The 19,842-nt window shown below is 40.1% G+C and overlaps 2 protein-coding genes across 6 annotated transcripts in view; both read right to left on the reverse strand.

The window, feature by feature from the left end:
• dlg3 (discs, large homolog 3) overlaps positions 1-6,933 on the reverse strand; it is an 81,137-nt gene extending 74,204 nt beyond the window's left edge. For 4 of the 5 annotated variants that reach the window (XM_080901349.1, XM_080901348.1, XM_080901347.1 and 1 more), the window contains exon 1: positions 5,626-5,794. In XM_080901349.1, the coding sequence (XP_080757475.1) occupies positions 5,626-5,779 (154 nt within the window). In that variant the 5' untranslated portion in view covers positions 5,780-5,794. Of the gene's footprint in view, positions 1-5,625; positions 5,795-6,595 lie in introns of those variants that run through there. The other variant, XM_080901345.1, reaches the window with a different exon arrangement.
• A 1,446-nt stretch (positions 6,934-8,379) lies between these two features.
• gdpd2 (glycerophosphodiester phosphodiesterase domain containing 2) lies at positions 8,380-18,705 on the reverse strand. Its single transcript, XM_080901616.1, has 16 exons — positions 18,548-18,705; positions 14,878-15,097; positions 14,066-14,169; positions 13,820-13,913; positions 13,640-13,699; positions 13,444-13,542; positions 13,254-13,344; positions 12,739-12,884; positions 12,201-12,283; positions 11,693-11,852; positions 11,376-11,585; positions 11,140-11,288; positions 9,564-9,711; positions 9,338-9,414; positions 9,221-9,249; positions 8,380-8,885 (listed from the first exon to the last, which is right to left on the reverse strand). Exons 2-16 carry the CDS (start codon positions 14,965-14,967, stop codon positions 8,833-8,835), a joined length of 1,593 nt encoding a protein of 530 aa, XP_080757742.1. The 5' UTR covers positions 14,968-15,097; positions 18,548-18,705; the 3' UTR covers positions 8,380-8,832.
• Between the last annotated feature and the right edge of the window lie 1,137 nt (positions 18,706-19,842).

The following is a 19,842-nucleotide window of genomic DNA, read 5'->3' on the forward strand; positions in this document are numbered from 1 at the left end:
TTGGGATTAATAAAGTTTCTCTGATTCTGATTCTAATAGCAGCCTTCAATCTTACGGCAGTTTAATTTGAACTCAAGCTCATCTTTACATGTATTGTCTTTTGCCTCAATTTTAAGATGGGCTAGGTGCATTAAAGCATAAATAAACTTTAGACAAAGGTGAACAATCAAGAGAAAATGAGGCCCGAGGCCCCTGCTGAGACCCTGAGGTGAGCAGCAGCTTCACCGGCCTCCTCCCCCACCCTTTCTAAGGAGCAAACCATTCTGTCCACCATTAGGAACAGCAGACTTAAACTCCTTTTCTGTAGTGCATTCTTTCTAATGGTCGACAAGGGACAACTGGTTGCAGATATCAGCTTGAATGGGTACATTCTAAGAGAAAATAGCTATGCTGCTGCCTTGATTGAAAACCTCAGCGAGTCCTTTTATAGTTTTGACATAGTTTATGATTATGGTAGATGGTTAAGGCCAAAACACTCAACTTGAGGCTTCAAAATGTAGGAGCACAAACTAACGAATGTCCACCTGTCTATGTATTTAAGAAAAGTACCGGTAAGTTCAACCTTGATTAAATCTTGAAAAATATTAGTTTAGTTAAGTTTTGCAGGCCATGCTTCAGCTGCATCTTGGACACCTGGCTTGTTTTCACACAGCTAACACTTCTAATTACATCACTCATCTATTTTTGGCAGAGTTAACAAGTGAGAGAAAGGTGCTCAATCACATCTTGAAGTGTTCTGAGATCAGGATTCACAGACACACTTCGTACAGGGCTTTCGCTTTTTTCCACTTCAGTGACCTTCCAAACAAAGTTAAAAAAGAAATCGTTGAACTGTTCCAACCCTCACAGACCACATAAATTCCTGACCATAAAACACAACACACAATCCAGACCAGAAGTCTCTTTCACAGGACCGATTTCTGGGTCTATTTTGGGGCGTCTGGTCGAAAGCTTTTTTTGTCACAGTTTAAGGGGGTTTTCCCGCATTTCCCCCCTCATCCACAGTCCTCCAAAATATCTGCATGCATGATCGGTGCATTGCAGGCCTCTTCTTTTTGTCATGTACCTATTTAATTAGACTGACATCATCTCTGTACTTCCTGCCTGGTTGAATCACAAACAAAAAAAGACAGTGCCCCTGGTTCTTTACATGATGATGAGCAACCCACTGCTCACCAGAGCAACACATTGACAGAAAACTAGGTCACAGTTTTAAGGCAGGGCAAACAATTCCCTCCCTTGTCGCTGTTTAAATGAAATATTCCCCAGGAATTTAGGCTCCACTGTAATTGAAAGTGTGTCGGCCTGTATGTTTGCCCCAACTCACAGCGAGCAGCACCCCGTGCTCCCCACTGTATGTTTGTACGTTGGAACAAAAGGGTAGATGCGCAGTTAAGGCAACCTTTGTTTGTGACTGTGCAGCCATGCTGACATCCAAATGGATGAACGCTGAACCTTCCCACGGGACGTGCAACACCTCTTTACTTCCCGCAGAGTATCAAAGTTAAAGAAACTGTAAAGACAGAATACTTTACTATGCATCAATTTCTTTAGAGTCTGAAAATGGCAGATTTTCAGACTCAGGTCTTTCATCTCTTCTGAACAACACAGTCCCTGCTCCAGAAAATTTCCTCCCACCATTAGACTAAATGGCCCATATGTATGGAAGCCCGTTTCCGCCACTAAAAAAAAAAAAAAAAGCTAGTATCCATAACTCGAAATTTCGAGTTATTTTCTCGAAATTTCGAGTTATTATCTCGAAATTTCGAGAAATATAACTCGAAATTTCGAGTTACTTTTCTCAAAATTTCGAGTTAGCTCTGCCAATCAAAAATATACGTGAATGAGGTCGCTTTCTTGTTACCCGGAAGCATATGGCGCAGGACCGCGCACTCAAAAACGGATCCCAACAAATTAAAGTATGTTTGCTGATAGTAACACCATGTGATTCAGCTAATAACACAGGGATTTCATCATTTGTGAAGCCAGGCTGAAAACACTCAGCAATCTGTGCATTCACGACTGGATGTAATACCGGTAGCTTAGCTGTAGCATTTGTAGCTGAGGGCTTCAGCTTCCAGGTAACATGGAAATGACGTCATTCACGTAGATTACTGATTGGCAGCGCTAACTCGAAATTTCGAGTTGCTTTTCTCAAAATTTTGAGTTAATATGTCGAAATTTCGAGATAATAACTCGAAATTTCGAGAAAATAACTCGAAATTTTGAGTTATGGATCCTTTTTTTTTTTTTTTTAGTGGCGGAAACGGGCTTCCATACATATGAACCAGTTCACATGGCCCTGAGCATGTGAAGGCAAACACAACAGGAGCGGATAAGAGGATGAGTAATGTTTATACTGCACTGTATTCCTATTAGTGCTATGAACCGGCTGCTCTTCCACTCCGCCTGCACTGATGAGAACCACATGTTGAATGAGGGGCCAGTCTTCTTCAACCATTCACCTGAGACACAGCGACCAGACGGCTCTTCTACTTCTTCTACCCTCACACATTGTGCAGATGGTCCAGAGAGCCAGGACGGCCTGGAAGAGGCTCGCATGGGAGCCTAGAGCTATTTATTTTCCTGTCGGCCTCAGGCTCGGCCCTGATTGAACATTCTTTGCGAGGAATGTTTGGAATCCTGAAAGCTAATCCTCTCCGAGTCTCCCTCACCTCAATAAATAATAAAATACATTAGATCTGATTTCAGGTTGATTACATTAAAACAGTGCATGGTCAAATGTCCACTAATACCTGGAGAAATGGTCAGTAACCACATGGGGTTTTTTGGTGACTTTCTCTCTCAACTTTAGGGTGATTTTTTTAACAAGTTAACCAAGTTCAATAGCTTTGGTTAGCATTCTAACAAAAGGGTGACATCTATCCAGTACAAAGTAACACATTACTGTAATCACATTACCATTTATGGTAGCGTGGAATGGTAGCAGCACAACTGTAAAGTGCAAACTGCATTCAGGACAGAAGTAGTTTCATTACGTCGTTCAGTTCATAATAATTTAAAGAGCTTGGAAAGAAAGTGACTGGATTTCTTTAAGTTTCGTGAAGATGCTTCTTCAGTTCCAACAACCAAATGGTGGAGAGTCCCAGGTAAACCCTACTTGGCGTTGTCTCTTAAGAGGGTCGTTGAACTACTGTTGATCATGTGACTCATCACATGAGCCAAGGTGCAGGAAAAGAACCAAAAAAGCTGATGTTGCTAGCACAACATTAGCTCTTTGCAAACATCTGCACAGACAGCATGCTAATCCAAAGGTAGAGAAGAATCCTGAATGATACTAAACCTCCACCCAGCAGCTACAGGCTGATCTTCAGTAGGGAACAAAACGAGTAAAGAGCACTAAGGCTTGCAACATTGTAGCCTCGATGCAAACCAGTGGTGTCATTAATATAAAGCCACTAAACTGTGCAATCAACAGTTATTTCATTGTGATGAAAAAACCCCAACTGCATATTTAAGCCTGCACCAAAGTGCAATAAACTTTTAATCCCTAAACTCAGTGAGTATGGATAAAAAAATCTTTTGAGACTCAAGAAAACATCAGTATCTACAGACAATTTCAGAGGTTATCGTCAGCACAAGCATGATAGACTTCTTGCAATCAGTGCATCAGATTAAAAGCAAGTATTTCAATTGCTTTTCTTCATGTGTTACACGTTGTGATTGACTTAACAGCACATAAAGGCAACACCGGTTACATTTAGATCCATGATTTGTTGGAGAAAGACACAAACATTCTAGTTTTACTTTTGTACACCTCAATGGTGGACTGAATTTGTATTTTATAGCTTTTCACTACAATTTTAAACACAAGGTCCAAGGAGATGTCAGTGCAAGTGACACAACATCTAACCAAGTCAAGAAAACTCTTGATAAGGTGCGTGTATCATTATTAATATATGCAATCGTTAGATGCCTTCATGAATGGAAATGCAAAGAGTTTACAACAAGATGCAAACCCAAGAACAAGAAGAGGAAATTAGACCTGTCCAGGAATCACCTAAAAGAGCCTGCTGAGAAAATCTTAGGAGATGAATGAATGAAGATTACCTTGTGCCAAAATGATGGGAATAGAAAAGTATGCATAAGGAGAGAAACAACTCCTAATCCAAAGCAAATCACGTCATCGGACACACATGATTGAAGCAATTTTATGGCATGGGCATGTATGGTTGCCAGTGAAACCAGGTCACTGGTGTTTACTGATGATGTGACTCCTGATAGAAGCAGAAGGATGAATTCTTCAGTATACAGGGCTACACTCTCTGCTCAGATCCAATCAAATGCTGCAAATGCTGCCAATCCCACAGAGCTTCACAGTGCAAATTGAGCCTCTGAAAATGAGGGACTACATATTCTTTTTTAAATTCTCTACTTCCTAAACCATTCATGCAAACTCAGTCACATTTTTATGGTTCTATCCACCATTTGCTCCAGCCTACATTTTTAGAAACCATTCAAATGAGACTTAACAACTCATTTGGTCTTAAAATGTGGACTCTGGGTGATGAGGTACAACAAATTAGTCTCTATAATGAGCCCCTTACCTTTGACAAGACGCAAAAAGAGCAATACATTTTATCTTTATGTTTAAAGGGTTCATCAGTCAGCACAAGAAAGTATACCTTAAACTCCCTTCAGTATACATCATTAGCAAAACGAGCCACACCGTATCATTTTTAACTGCTGCCTGAGTCATAGCCGCCCTTCCCCCCTTAGATCCCCAGCAAAGAAGCAGCAGTGGGTCAGCAGAAGCAATAGCAGACCCAGGGGCAAGCATCATTATAACATGGCTGTGGTAATTAGAAGGACCACTCAACCATTTGCTAAACTGAAGTAATGTGCCTTATCTGCTCTAAAAGGAAGTGAGGATAAGGTTCACACAGGCTCATTTCCAAAAACACAAAACACACCACACTCAGCTTGTCATGGAGGTGTAGCTGGTTACAACTAACATTAACTCATGATTCACTATTAGCAAACACTTTAGCCAGAAGCAGTTACATTTGCTTCTGGCTAAAGTGAATAAAGTTTTCTGACTTTATGATCTATACCCTGCTGATACAGTTTTATGAGACATAAATGTGCCTATTTTTGTAAAACTGAAAGGAGGAATTGTGTTTCAACAGTGTGACAGGTCAGAGTTTATAACAGCACAGTCTATAGATAGACTGAGTTGAGCGTGGCTTTAATGGGATTTTATTACAATCCGAGTATGCTACAGAGGTGGTTAAACAGCAAACCTTTGTGAGGCAGACTGAAAGGCCTCTTTCATAAGACTTAATTGGGAAACATTTAGACTCAGTTAACTTCCCATACAAATTAATACAACCTGACCCCGTCTCCATCCTGTGTCAGCCTTCAGCCAATCACACGGCCACGCAAATCAAACTATACCAGCTGCACTAAATCTAATACTGATAGTGTGTGGCAACAGCGCACAGTAAATTAAAGGAGATCAAGAAAAAAAATACCTCCCATTCTTAAGAAGATAGACACATGAAGAGGAAGCGTTGTTTGGAAAGGACATCCTGAGAAAGGTCTGATGCAACATAAGCTAGAGGGAAAAGTTTCGAAAGACTCTCTTCTTCAAAACAAGCTTACCGAGAAGGGCTTGAAACAGCTGGCTGCCCAAGATGGAAGACACTTTGCCCACGCTGGTCTTCAAGGCCTGTTCCTCTGGACTGGTCAGGTTGGACTGGTACTGCTTGAGCAGCCTCACTGCCCTAGCTGTGTCTGCCTCACAAAATAAATACATGTCTCAGAACAACAGCAGCAGCAAAGCTACATAGAGACAGGGGAAATGAAATAACAGTGTTATGAACCTGTATCCCATTTGAGAGGCTAGAAAAAGACATTCGTGGAGTTGCAATTTTCAAAAATGTCAGCAATTAATCAGTTCATACAAAAATTCCTGACTACTCTAAACTTACCTCTTTATTTTAGCTCTAATTAAACTATTATTAAATGTAAATACATGTAGCCAACAATACTGCCACTACTGCTTTTCTTTGCACAGACACACACTGTTATAAGAATTTAAATAAATAATAAAATACGGAAGATTTCTCCTTTTTTTAAACTAAACGTATCACTGCTGCTGCCTGTTATAGTCTCCTGCAGAGCACTTTAAAGGCATTTCTCTCTTTCCCATCAGGACTGTGCAGCTGGTTGTTGAACCCGGTGGGTGGTGAGGAGCACAGAATGCAGAGTTGATGCACATCACGAAGGAAATCTACTACTTCACAGTTTCCTACCTAATCCTGAACATTATGATCGAGTAGGAGAATAACATCTCAGAAAACAACAACAACAACAATAATAATACCAACAGCACGGAAGCTGACAATTTCCACTTACTCTTAACTTTCTCATTCCCTGAGGGCTAAAACAACAGTCTGGTTTCTCGAGGGGATTACAGCGGAGGTTCGTGGGACGTTGAAAAGCCGTGCAATAACTTTGATGGCGTAATGAGCTGGCATTAACCTAAAAACTTTAACTTTACCCGAGTATATAAGAAAAAATGTGACACGTGGGGGAAAAAAAGATATAACGTTACATGAACGGTACTCACCATATTTATGCACCATCATGTGGCCGACTTGAAAAGTCACATAAGTTATAATTTCGGGGTGTTTTGAGGGTTTAAGAAGCAAGAATAATAACTGCGATAGTTTCGGATAATTTTATAACCGGGACTGTCGCTCCTTCCTCACAACAGATTTTTTTTTAAATCCAGTCGCTGACACTCGCAGTCTGTCTGAAGTGTCGCTGCAGCGGTCCGCAGTGTGGTCCACACCCACTGACTGAGGTTAAGATGTGAAAAAGCAAAGACTGTTTACTTCATGTCAACTTTTCCAGAAGTTTTCTTTTTGGGGGGGCAAAACGGCTCCAGAGCGTGACATGTTCACGTTCCTCCTCCCCTCTCTCACACACGCCTCGCCTCCGTGGAGAAGGCCCACCGGTCCGGCCATAGCGGCCCCATTCGCACTGTCAGTATTAACGCTTTAAACACTGACACCTGCAGATAGCTTCAGCACATGACATCACTAGTAATGATCAGCGTGTTACTTAAGCCGTTTTTGTCTCTCGTTGCATGTTTATCTGGTAAGTCGCCTGTTTCTCGATTTTTTTTTGTAGTTGGTGACATCTTGTGGTGCGATAAGGTGGTGCTGGGAGTCCGTCATTAAAGGAAAAGTACACTATGCAGACGTGTTTTGGACATGTGCAGAGAAGAGTTATTCAGGGTGCGGAAAATAGAGCTACTGGGCAGGTGGAAAACAGGAAGACCTCAGAGAAACATTTCAACTGTTCAAAATATAATCTATTGATCAGATTCAGTCATGTTAGAAAGAAAGTACACCAGCTGTCAGCTCTATGGCTTTACATGTCAGGACATAATAGAAATGATCCATTTTTTAAATTAGGTGGACAGACCCTAGGGCATGCTACACTGTCATTATTTAATGAAAAAAAAAAACTGCTTGAGATAAAACACTGAAGCATTATATCTGACTTTATCGGTCTCTTGCAGCATGGTTGGAAACGTTAGAGATGGGTTCATTCGGCAGCTCTCTTAAGTTCCCGTCGCAGCATTTCAGTCAGGTTTAGGTTCGAACTTTAACTGGGCCTCTGAAACACTTTTGCTTTTCTTTTTCAGATATTCTGTTGTAGATTTGCTGCTATGCTTGTGATCATTACCCTGTTGTGTGACCCAGTTTTGGCCCAGCTTTAGCTGTCAGACACATTGATGTATATAGGAATTTATGGTCCACTCAATGACTACAAGGAGCTCAGGTCTTGGGCTACAAAATAAACCCAAATTATCACCTCTCCGCCACCGTGCTTGACAGTTGGTATGAGGTGTACGCTGGTTTTCATCAAACATGGACCTGTGTGCATTGTGGCCAATCATCTCCACTTTGGCCTGATCTGTCCAAAGGTGATTTCTCGCAGTGTCTTTTGTTTTTTTAGATGCAAATTTACAGATCTAAGTCCTGCTAACATGTTCTTTGTACATAATCAAGTCTTTCCCGTGCCAGCCCTTGCAAACAAGCCATACTTATTCATTACTGTCACAAACTTTAACATTTAACATGCTAACTGAGGCCTGTAAAGTCTGAGATGGAGCTGGTATGAAGCACCTCCGTTATATAAACAGTTCATTCTTAATGCTCCAGCCACAACTATCTGTGTCCAACTTTAACAGCTTTTCTAATGTGCTGATTTTATTAAATATAAATCACAGTTGTTAAAACGATTTTTTCGATATGTCACCTGTTTATTCAAAATTAAAATTTTTACCTTTGTGTTCAGTAGATGCGGAAATAAAGCGACACAAGTTACCATAAAAAATATAGTTTTATTAACGTTGGCTCAGATTACAAATGTTTATTTAATGCAGTAGTTTGTTTTTTTTTTACTCATTGGATACAAATCAATGTAATAAAATGCAAAAGGTAATTCAGATCTACACACCATGTCATATAGTTTCATCAAACTGTCAGTAGTAGCAAAAGAACAAACAAGTATTTAAAAAAAACCAACGAAAGATAAACCTGTGTAACTAGTTTTCTCTCTCATTGTCAAACACACACACCCCCACACACCAAAACTGTGTATACTGGCATCATACTGATATGTAAAAAAAAACAACAACAACAACATTATGGCCTGCATAATTTTATAAAACAGTGCGTGTCAGTTCACATTAACTTGCTGTCCTCCCGATTTAGGTCCAAACCCCGGTGTTAGTGCAGAAAAGGCTGCGATTGTGAGCTTCAAGACTGAAACATCTGCAGCTGAAGGCTGTCAGGGTAGCCTGGTGAGGAAGACTTCCAGCTCATTGTCATTGCTCGGTCCATCTGTCACAACAAACAAGGGATACATTATTATGTGATCTGTTAACTGTTATAAAATAGAACATTCAAGCTGTCAGGTTATGAAAATAACTTTTTTTTAGCTATCATGTGATATACTTTCTATTTGCTTTTGATGGTTTTATAATGGTGCTTTCCTTTGTGTTTCACTTTCAGCAAAACCATGCCAGGGATTTTTTTTTACATTCTATCTTCTGTTGCAAATGTTTGTTTTATAGGTTTGCCAATAAAGGGGAAGATAACCAGTGATCATCATTTTATTTTTTAAACTTAAATTTCAAATATTCAATGGCAAAAAACCCATGATATTGATACAGTACCTGCATTATGGCAAAGACTGTGTTTTGTCCTATGTGGAAGAGAGACATTGGTTAGTCAGCTTGTTAACTTTCCTCCTCATTTTTATACAAATTTGTAGACTAAACCTCTGTTCTTACCAGTGAAAGAGTGCCATCATCACAAGAGCAGATGATATATCCACTAAAATCCATGTTATCAGGTATGTAGAGCGTGGCTGAAACACAAGCATGTTCAAAGTGTGTCACAAATCCTGGGAAACACTGCGACGAAGATGTGAGCGCCACATCCAAAATCTTGAAATGATAATATTTCTTGCATCATAATGAAATAAACAGTAAAACGCCCAGCTACTGCATTGCTCACCATGACCCAGTCAGGGCGCTCCATTTCTTTTAGGAGGTGGCAGGCGTTGGTAGTGACAGAGCTGGCTCCTGCACACCACAGCATAGAGAACAGCCAGCGCTCATTAACCACGTACAGGTTCACTGTAATGTTTCGTTTGCGAAGGTCGCTGTCAAATACGAAGACAAGCACATCGTTTAGACGTGAACAAGAAGAATTTTGAGAGATTACAGAGCACTTAAAAGAAGCACGGAGAAATATGTGAAACTGTAAGACGGGTATCGATTGCTATGCATGTGCATATTGGTAAATGCATGGATGAGGTAGGAAAGTTAACTCTTAAAGTCTCCGGAGATGACTGGAGAACTGCATGAAAAACATCCAACATCTCTCATAGATCATAAATAAAATCTGGTGGCTATATCTTAGGATTCCCATTTGATACTTGAGCTACTCAGTGATAGCTTAAGCCTTAATCTTTGGAGCAGTGCCATCCTGGAAAAGTCCACTTCTACCCAGAATGCTTCAGCAGAGGATAAAAGTGATTACTCATTGACCCTTCCTTGTAAAAGTCTTTTGATGTATGACAAATGTGCACTTCTCAATATGGTGAAGCATGATTCATTTAACTGTATCGCTAATACCTGTCAACCAAAACCAATTAAATGCTTCGGTGACCATTTATCTTTGTGATTAGAGGTTTAAGCTCTGCAAACCTGCTGTAACATCACTCCCTTTGTAATTACAAACAGGCTGTTTTTGCAGAAACAGTCTGAACACGTCCTGCACAGGCGTTCTCAGTCACCTCTGACTCCTTGTATGTCAAACTAATGCCCAATCATTATATGCCACTCTTGCTCTCTTGTTACATAATCATATTTAAATGGGACTGCTCAGCATCTTTAGACATGATTGAATGTTAACTGTTACAATGCAGTGCACCCATGTGGAGGCACCCCCATTCACTGTGCTTCTCTGCTTATTTATTCAGCTTTCTCAAAACTCTTTAGATGAGTGTATACATGAGCGTAGACTGTGCATCAAATATGCAGAAAACTTTCCTATGTTTTTTTATGTATATATATATTTTTTGACACATGAAATGACAAAATGTGGTTGAGTGCAAGGATAAGGATAATGAGTTATGTACGCCCAGTCTGCACATTACAAATCCCTGATGACCCCTAATAAGTCACACATATTTGAGTAGTACTTATGCATTAATTGTGCCACCCAGGAATAGTTTTATTTTGCGAGACATGTAGCAAGGCCACGCCACGGTGAGTTTGTTTTGCACTCAGTGAAGCGCTTCAGCGACTTCTTAAAACATGTTGCTACACTGCATTTCATTCTTTAGGCCCCCTCCCTTTTATTTCCTATGGTTCTTTTGCTAAGCCATTGAACAGAACACCTGGGTTGGGACATTATTTGAATCTTGTATCCTCGAGGCCAATCCTACGCCCCTATATTGAGTGTCAGAGCTGTGTCTCAGCATGCTACACGCAGCTTTAATTAACACACTGCTGTGCATGGCCCCTGGCACCAACATGTACTGTAGATAATATTGAGATTTCTTACCCACCTATTTATTTCTTACCTGATGTTTTTCATTTTTATTTCGCTGTATTTCACATTTAGGTGGCTCCCGTTATTTTTTTCCAAATCCGTTTCATTTTCATAAACCTGGATAAAGTCTGGGGCCTGCTTCTTTACAACTTCTCGTTCTTTAGAAGGAAGCCAAAGAATCTATGAAAAGGAGAAAGAAAACTCTTAAAAATATGCTTGATTGTGAAATGCTTGAATCCCACAATTGATACAAGTGAGTAGACTTACCAGACTTTGAGGAATGCCAAACTCTAAGGTGATATTTACTGTGTCATTTGTGTCAATTTCTTCTGTTTCTTTATTTTTCAGGTCAAATATCACTGAGGTATTGTGCTGTGTCGCAAATTCAAGAAGGTCTAGCAAGGAGGGTATGACCTGTGTCCTGGCTGTTTCTTTCTCCTCTTCTGAGAGCAGGGACACTGTGCTGTAAGGATCATTCTGCAAAGCCAGATAATTTCACATGTTTCTTTAGTCTGACACATGATAATACATAAACCTCTGCGGGCAAATGTGCGCTCACGCATAAACCAAAGCACAATTACTACCTTGAAGAACTGTTCTCCTGCGTTTAGAGTCCGTAATTGTTTGAAGGTTAGGTCAGTGCTCTTATTGAATGAGGAGCCGTTAAACTTGTCTTTAACATTTGTCGTTCTCAGCAAGAAGTCAGGTCCATGGTCATGCATCAAGAAAGGTTTTCTATCTCGACTAAATTTAAGCAAGAGTTAAACAAATTTTAGTATCTGTGAAGTCAAAATAATCAGTTTTTCATATTTATCAGTGAAGACAACAATAATAATGATGAAAATAATGTTCTAAAAATGTAATAATTAGTTAGTTATGTTTCCCAAGAACCAAACAGCATGCTTATAAAGATCACTGCTACATTTGAGGTGATTAGTAGAATGACATGCCCCCACTTGCAGGACTGTAATCCACGGTGATACATTTGTCTCATATTTGTGCGCATGAAAAACCGAACTAAAAGCAAAAACACATTCCTCTTTCAAGAAAGCAACTGTGAGTCCTCCTAAGCGTAAATCATTTTCATTGTACCTGAGCTGCACGTCCGTTTCAAAGGCTATCACGCCGCACTTGAGGCTTCTGTTGAACGACATGATGGTGTTCTCTGGGGCCAGCTGAACACAGGGAGGACAGATGGGTGAGACACACTGATGTGCTTAAGTGCCCTTCCTACCCCAAAGCGGTGTGAGCACAGACAACCCCCGTATGCAGTGTTAAATGGAGCTTATTATTGACCCAGCAGCAAAGCAAACTAACAAGGGCACAGTAGCGTGGCATATGAGGACGTCACATGACTGGACCTTTGCTCACACCTGAGCCAGGGACAGTCTACTTTTTTATATTTGACAATATATGAAAATGGATTGTGCTTATAATATTAGCATTAAATATTTCTCAAAGAACTGAACTGCGTTTTTAAACGTTCTTTAAACTTGTTTTAATCAACTGAAAAACTTGAACATGACTGCAATCTGTCAACAATAGCAGCTCTATCCAAAGGTGTAATGTCATCACTCTATAATTATAATGTTTATTTGCAGGGTGGTGCCAAGTAAAACAGGACACTCACCATCGGCGCGCCTCTGTGGCCGATAAGTTTTGGTTTTTCAGGTAGTTCCTGCACTTCTATTAGACAAGGAGAGTGGATGAGCAGGGGACACAGGAAGATGGCTGCTGAGACCACTAGAAACATCCCTGCAATGACCATCTTAGATCCTGGAATAAACACAAATCAGACAATAATCTTTAAATATTTAAAATGCTCCAAGCGTGAATTTGTAAAGAAGCCCTTTTTATTTATTTCCCCCCTGCAGGAATTGACTTTTATTATATTTAAATATATAGATTTATAAATGTATATTTATACATTTGTATATCTTTCTTGTGTATTGAACTAATGCTCATCATGCAGAATCAGTTTTCCAGTGACTGCCAGATGAACCTCAGCTTCAAAGTTCACCAGTACATTTGTTTCCAGTGTTAGCCCTGTAATTAGGTTTGATACAATAGTGTGTATATAAAAGGATTATGTAATTGCCTTTGAATCGTGTCTGTGTGTATGCCGAAACTAGGTCTGACACATACGTGTTTTGGCCAAGTGGAAGCGATGAAAGACAAACGGGCTTAGCAGAGTCAACGCTCCAACAGCACCAAACTGCAGGAAGGGAGCCGTGGCCTGCCAAGAGGTTGACACAGACATCAAACACATGTGATATTCCACTTAGAGCCATTTAAAAAAAAAAAAAACTAAAAAGTTTCTGTACTCTAACTCTACCTGGAGTAGAGTAAGAACTGTTGGCCATTCTTCCCTCCCCTTTATGCTTACTCCTGAAGCCAAAGCTGTGATGAATATTACACAAAAACAGAAAATGATCTGTGCAGGAAAAAGGGGGAAAAAGCAGAAAGAAAATATAACATTAGACGATTTTAATAAAACTATAGACTGGACAGGTAAATGTTTGCATGCTTACCTTATGAAGCCAGTGTAAGTGGAGTTGCTCCTCTAAGGCAACTTGGATCAAGGCAAAGAGCTGTAATCATCGGAGAACATTTTAAAAATGGCGGCTTCTCATTCTTAGGTTTAATGATCTTTGAATGTGGAGCAAGATTTGGTTCCCCTGTGTGGTAAACGGACAAAACTGTATTCTTACCAGCAGCAGGATACAGTAGCTGGCCAGCACTGCAGAAATGATCACCACTACCAGGAAGTAGTTTACCCACGTCTTCAGTGTCCTGAATATTACCCTGATAAGGGTGAAGCACATAGATAAAAGAATGAAGGACATCAACAAAGACAAATAAATATTCAGTGTGTGTGTGTGTGTGTGTGTGTGTGTGTGTGTGTGTGTGTGTGTGTGTGTGTGTGTGTGTGTGTGTGTGTGTGTGTGATCACTCACTCATTAACATTCTGTTGGTCATTAGAGATGGCAAAACAAATATACAACCAGCACAGGGAAAGCAGAGACATCAAAGTGACAACTAAGAGCGACAACCATCTGCACTGAAATGAAAAGAAAAGGAGGAGAGGAAAATTGATTACATTTTTGTAGCCTTAAAAAAATTGTGTAGTTGTCCAGAGAGCTATCCCCGTGCGTGTCGATGTGTGCACAAATTCCAATAGAAGCTCAAAGTGAGACCAATGGAACAAATCCAACATTTTTTCATAATTGGTTGAGTGCTTTGCCCGCACTGTGTCGTGAGAACTCGGCGCAAACAACCCCAGCGCCCCCACCACCGCCTCCCAACCACCACCATCGCCACCAACAGCACACCTCAAGTGTCATTTCCCTCACAGATTTACAGAGCTCCTGCATCCTCCTATTCCCTTTCATATAAGTACATAGCTTGTTAGGGCCTGTGAGTTTGTTTGTTTCTCTTGGCACATAAATGAATTTTTTTTAATGCAATCACCACGTCGGTTATTGTGTTTATATTTCCTAACAATTTGTCAATGACTGTTTTGCAATAAAAGTATCAGGTTCACAAAGCAACAGTTCATAAAGCAGCATTTTATATTTCGGATTTCAGTCAGGCAAAAATTTTAATCCCGGATTACTGGGATTTATAAAGGTTATGCTGAATGGAAATAAACCAAACAAAAAAACCCTAAAAAATCAAATAAAACATGGTTATTTAAACATTACACACTCCTGTAGAGAGATAAAGAAAAACTGACTTATCATAAGAAGAAAACAGACATTAAAACTACCTTTCTCCTTTGACTACTTGACTCCGTCCAGCGGCAGCTATAAAAGCCCCTGCTGAAGAACAGGCAGCACAAACAGACTTGAGACAACATTTCTCCTTCTCATCCACAAGCGTAGGAAATGCAGATCTGGTTTTGTGCTGTGTGGACACTGAAGAAGCTAATGCTTTTCTCTGGATGCAGTGACGAACTTTGGGCTGATTGATCTCACCAATCCTGTGTGCTGGAGGGGAAAGAAAAAGACGACTGTGACAGAAAGCAAATGAGGGGGTGATGGGCAAACTTTCTTTGGGGTATTAAGGCAATCCCTGCTCAATAACCCCCCACCCTCCACCACCCCCTACTCCCACCCCTCAATAGAGCCTGTGTCTAAAATAGCAACTGGCTGCATTTACAATGGCCAACACCACGGGGTATTGAAAGTGGTGCACAGACCAGCCTGAGAGTGAAGTCAGACCATTGGACACAGTGACAGGCACAGCCATGCGCAGAGAGCGGGTGGAGGAAATAAAGTGAAGACGACAAATAGTTTACAAATGGAAAGAATGAAAAAGAAAACGACATAAACTATGACAGAAATGAAAATGGTTTCGATTGCCAGACACTTTTCCATTGACATGAAGTAAACTGTGAACGGGTCACAGCAAGATTGTTGTCAACGTGTTGGGGCTTATCATTCTACAGTTGTGTCAGGCTTTGGTCCCCTTCCTTGAAAGACATGGGAATTTACACACAATGTCACCCACTGAAATGCTGAACAATAAAGGTTTCTATTGTGCACAGCCAACTTTTCCTTGTTGAACTAGATCCCTGGAGTTTTGCCAAATATCTCTTCACCTGAATTGTTCATCTTGTTTTTACAAACAGGTACCAGATGACAAACACGTTCAAGGTGAGGGCACAATAAACTTTGAGTAGTAAAAATGAAACCTAAAAATTACTTATCACTCTTAATTATTCTGTAAAAGTAAATAGCACAGTGCAATCAGCATTAGGACGCAGTTGCCAACAAGAGCCTGTTTGGACAGGTCCACAGGTCTAATTGTGACATGGAAATGTAAGAAGGCTTGTTTCACTCCACAGACGCTTGCTTTACCAGGAAGTTATGAGCTAAATATTGAGCAATAACCGTAATATGTGACCAACCATGGCATCAGTTTGTGACAAGGTAACTAAAGAAACATAAAGGTCACTGAAAGTCACGGCTGAGTTAAAACATTGTCCTTTTCACGTCCCTGCCTAATATAGTAACTGGAAGCTATCGCTGTTTATCTTATGGTATTTTAATTGCTGCTCTAAACCTTATACTAAGCCCCACTTCAGAGTACAAGGAAATCCTCTCATAGTGGATAAACCCCAAGAAATCCACAGCACACACTGCCACCTGTATTGTTTGGAAGATTTAATGATATCAGTCAGACACACCTTTCCAATTTGTTTAACCAACGTTTACACTGTTATAATGTAAACTGTAATTAGGCACACGAATGATGTGAGCATGCTCCATTAATAAAAAACTGATGAGGGGTGAAATTTTCAGGTAATTGTTTACCCTGAAAAGGATAAGCGGTAGCGAATGGATGGATGGATGGATGTTTATAAAGATTTTTTTTTAACCCCACTAGATACAGATTAAGAAGAATATTAAAGAAACAAAGACTTACTGCTTTCACACTCTCACTATCTATGAGCTGGCTCATCTTTCACGTAGGTTTTATTTCCTTTTTGGACAAAGATTTGTGCACTTCTTTACTGGGCTTCCATTATTAGTTATGCCATCAAGCTTGTCCTGCGCCCTTCATCATTTCTATTTCGATTTATATCCAGGAAAAAAGGCTAATGATGCAATTTTTATTAAGTCTGATTTATAAGCTCTCAGCAACCCAGTTCAACAGTAACGCAACCCAGGAACCAAATTTTGGCAGAAGTTATGAATAAGACGCATATAGATTTAAACATAGGTCAGCCAGTTGTGCAATCTTGAACTGCTCAAAAACAAGAACACTTGAAAAATGTTCAAACTGATTTTCATTTGGTTTCCACTGACATCATTTTGTTTTCAGCTTGAATATTTCATTCATCAGATTTGATGTGTGATTTTAATGCCCCCTTAATTATATATTTTTCTATCTCCTTTTAGTCTTGCGTTTTCATTTTATTACTCGCATCTTGGAAAAAGTGCTGTTTAAAATGCTTTGATATTATTTGATATTTCCCATGTCTCTCACACAGTATGGGAATAATGTTGGATGGTCCCAACTGTTCCGTTCATCTTGCTGGTTTTCAGTGTTCTTCACTGTGAAGTGTCACAATCATAGACTGTGTATTATTATTTTTGGCTGACGTTAAGTCTGACAGATAAGCAAATAACAAACCTGACAATTGCCAAAGAGGGAATCAAATAAATACTAGAAATAGAATCAGAAATCACAGGGGAATACACGGATGACATGATGAGAAAAGAAGGCTGATGCGGGAGAGACAGGTGACGGCAATCAGACAATCAGGACGGGGAAGTGAAACTCAAAAATTAGAGATACTGGCAAAGGAGCGCAGTAACAGATAACTGAGGAAACAGCACAAAACAGTAAAATCCACAAAAACTAATCTAGGATTACAATATAGTACACACACACAAACTAAAGCATGACTCACAATGGTGCGGGGAGAAAACAGACAACCAAAGCTCCTCAGAGGAACAACAGGGGAAACCGAGGATAAAGGGATAGGGGAATATGCTGACAAAAAGACTGAACAATAAACCCCGGAAAGACAAACTCAGACTTCATTATATCAGCTGAGTGCTCACAAACTAAAACAAGACAAAAGAGTCAGGTGCATGCCACTACACAAGGAGAAATCTATGTTTGTGGTGGCTTAATGAAACTGTAGAACTGATGCTAAGTCAATGATTTCAAGATGACTCAACAGGGGAAATGATTTAGCTTGAGTCTGTGTGGTCCACGGGGCTTTGTTCATAACCTTTGTCATCCTTTGAATCCGGAGGGGAAAACAATTATATATTCAATCACTTTCCTGCGCACTGATTTACACGAATAAGGCGCTTGTTGTTTTTAAAACATCTATCTATCAGGACACTAATTTAAAATGATGCAAAATTAGATCTGATCCTATTACCCTGCTGTTGTCTCCATGTAAATATTCTTCCAAAATTAACCTAGATATCAACGAGTTATACACCTGTCCATGAAGGTTTGGGTGGATGCTGACAGAAGTGCTTGACCATGCGTCCTATTGAACACATGCCTATTTCGTGTTCAACATCTTCTGGATTGATGGAATAAACAGTTTGTATAAATCCAAGTTCACAGATCTGTAGTGATAGTATGTAGTCAGAAGTTGTGTGAACCACTGTAGTTACATTTGCACTGCATCTTGTGCTCGCTTGGATCTGTAGCGCTTGCTCACATTTGCCAGCGCTTTACTCCAGCAGCTTATTGCATTCTGTACACAACACTTCTGAACACTAGAAAGTTTGCATAATACATACCATGTAACCTGTGCAGGTAATGTCTTATATATTTCTCAGATCGGAGAAGTGTGCGCGCAAATTTAATTTTAAAACGTTGTTCGGAATAAAGACCAGTCTCTCTGTCTGTCTGCCGCAATGAAACCCATGGGTAAGCTTCCCGACAAATTAAAAACGACTCACCAGTCAATCTAGGTCATGGAGATCTTCGCACGCCGCGAACTGGCAAAGACGCACCGGTCTTGGAAAAGACCCTCTGTCGCCACCCTCTCTTTCCACCATCCCTTTTACTTGCCGTGAGTCTGTGGGCTGAATGTAAATGGGGTTCACGAATAGGGACGGGCAAGGGGTGTACCGTCAAAGTGAGGAAAGATAGTGTGAGAGAATACCTGTACAGCGATTTGGCGTCCGCGCCGCGTGTGGCCACGCCTCATCCAGTTTCTGATTATGATTTTTCTAGGTACCCAGAAAAAAAAAGAAAAAAAAAAAAAGATAATACTAACCGACATAATATATTTAAATAGTCCTCAGATAATTATGAATATATGTGAATTACCTTTTGTGTTTCATCATCTGCTCCTATTGTAAACGAGGCTATTTCCAGTAAACTCACTGCTGTACCTGAAGCAGCCCGGAGCTTCCTCACATACAGGTGACAAGTGGCTTTAGATTGTTTTTTATGATAATGTCGTTACTTTTATATGGGCCTAATCGACAAATCTTATAAAGGGGTAAAATAAGTATCTAGTTGGTCAGCTGCAACATCATCTTTATTTATGTATGGATGCATCAGCAGTTTCTGTATAATGCGCAGATATACAAGATCCATGCGTGATTCTGAAAGAGGCTATCTGATGCCAGATTATTTTCGATTCTTCTTATCTATTCATCAACACGCTCTAGTTTCTGAGTCAATGAGTGAGTTATTGCCATTTGTCAGAATCAGTGGACTGTACTTAAAATGGCATGTGTGACATTTTGAATGCTTGCTGTACCAGACTCTCTAAGGATTCCCTGCTATGTCCAGCTGAATAGTGTTCAGATGCTGATTTCAAGAACACATGCCCCCCCCTCCCCCCCTTTTTTTAAAGAAAAAAATTGTTTGAATGTAATAAAAAGAAGAACATTTGCATTTTTACTGCATAAACTCACACAGAACAGAAAGATATGCGAGTTCAACTGTCAGTAAAAAAGGGGAAAGCTGAAACGACACATAACTGGGTTCAGTATGTAGTAAGGGCATCATGCTGTGCAAGTTTGCCCATAGATTCTCACCACCTCATACATAATGCTCTCACTTACGTTCTAACAGAAGAAGAACCATCCTCTTCATTCATGTGCATCTTTCTATATATCTTTCTTTCATCAACCACACTCCTACATGTGTTCATCCTTCCTCCTCCTTATTGTCCCTGTAAAATATTTAACTGGGTGAGCGCATACGTGTCAAGCTCAATAAATATGTTTTACCTGATGTT

Source organism: Rhamphochromis sp. 'chilingali' (assembly GCF_963969265.1).
Source record: "Rhamphochromis sp. 'chilingali' genome assembly, chromosome: 13".
NCBI lineage: Eukaryota > Metazoa > Chordata > Actinopteri > Cichliformes > Cichlidae > Rhamphochromis > Rhamphochromis sp. 'chilingali'.

Excerpts from the sequence above, each read along its gene's own strand:
- gdpd2 (XM_080901616.1), bottom strand. The coding sequence starts at position 14,967 with ATGTTGTCTCAAGTCTGTTTGTGCTGCCTGTTCTTCAGCAGGGGCTTT. Across the intron at positions 14,170-14,877 it reads CAAGTAGTCAAAGGAGAAAG|TGCAGATGGTTGTCGCTCTT; the intron begins GTAGTTTTAATG and ends TTTTCATTTCAG. Across the intron at positions 9,712-11,139 it reads ATAAAAATGAAAAACATCAG|CGACCTTCGCAAACGAAACA; the intron begins GTAAGAAATAAA and ends CGTATTTGACAG.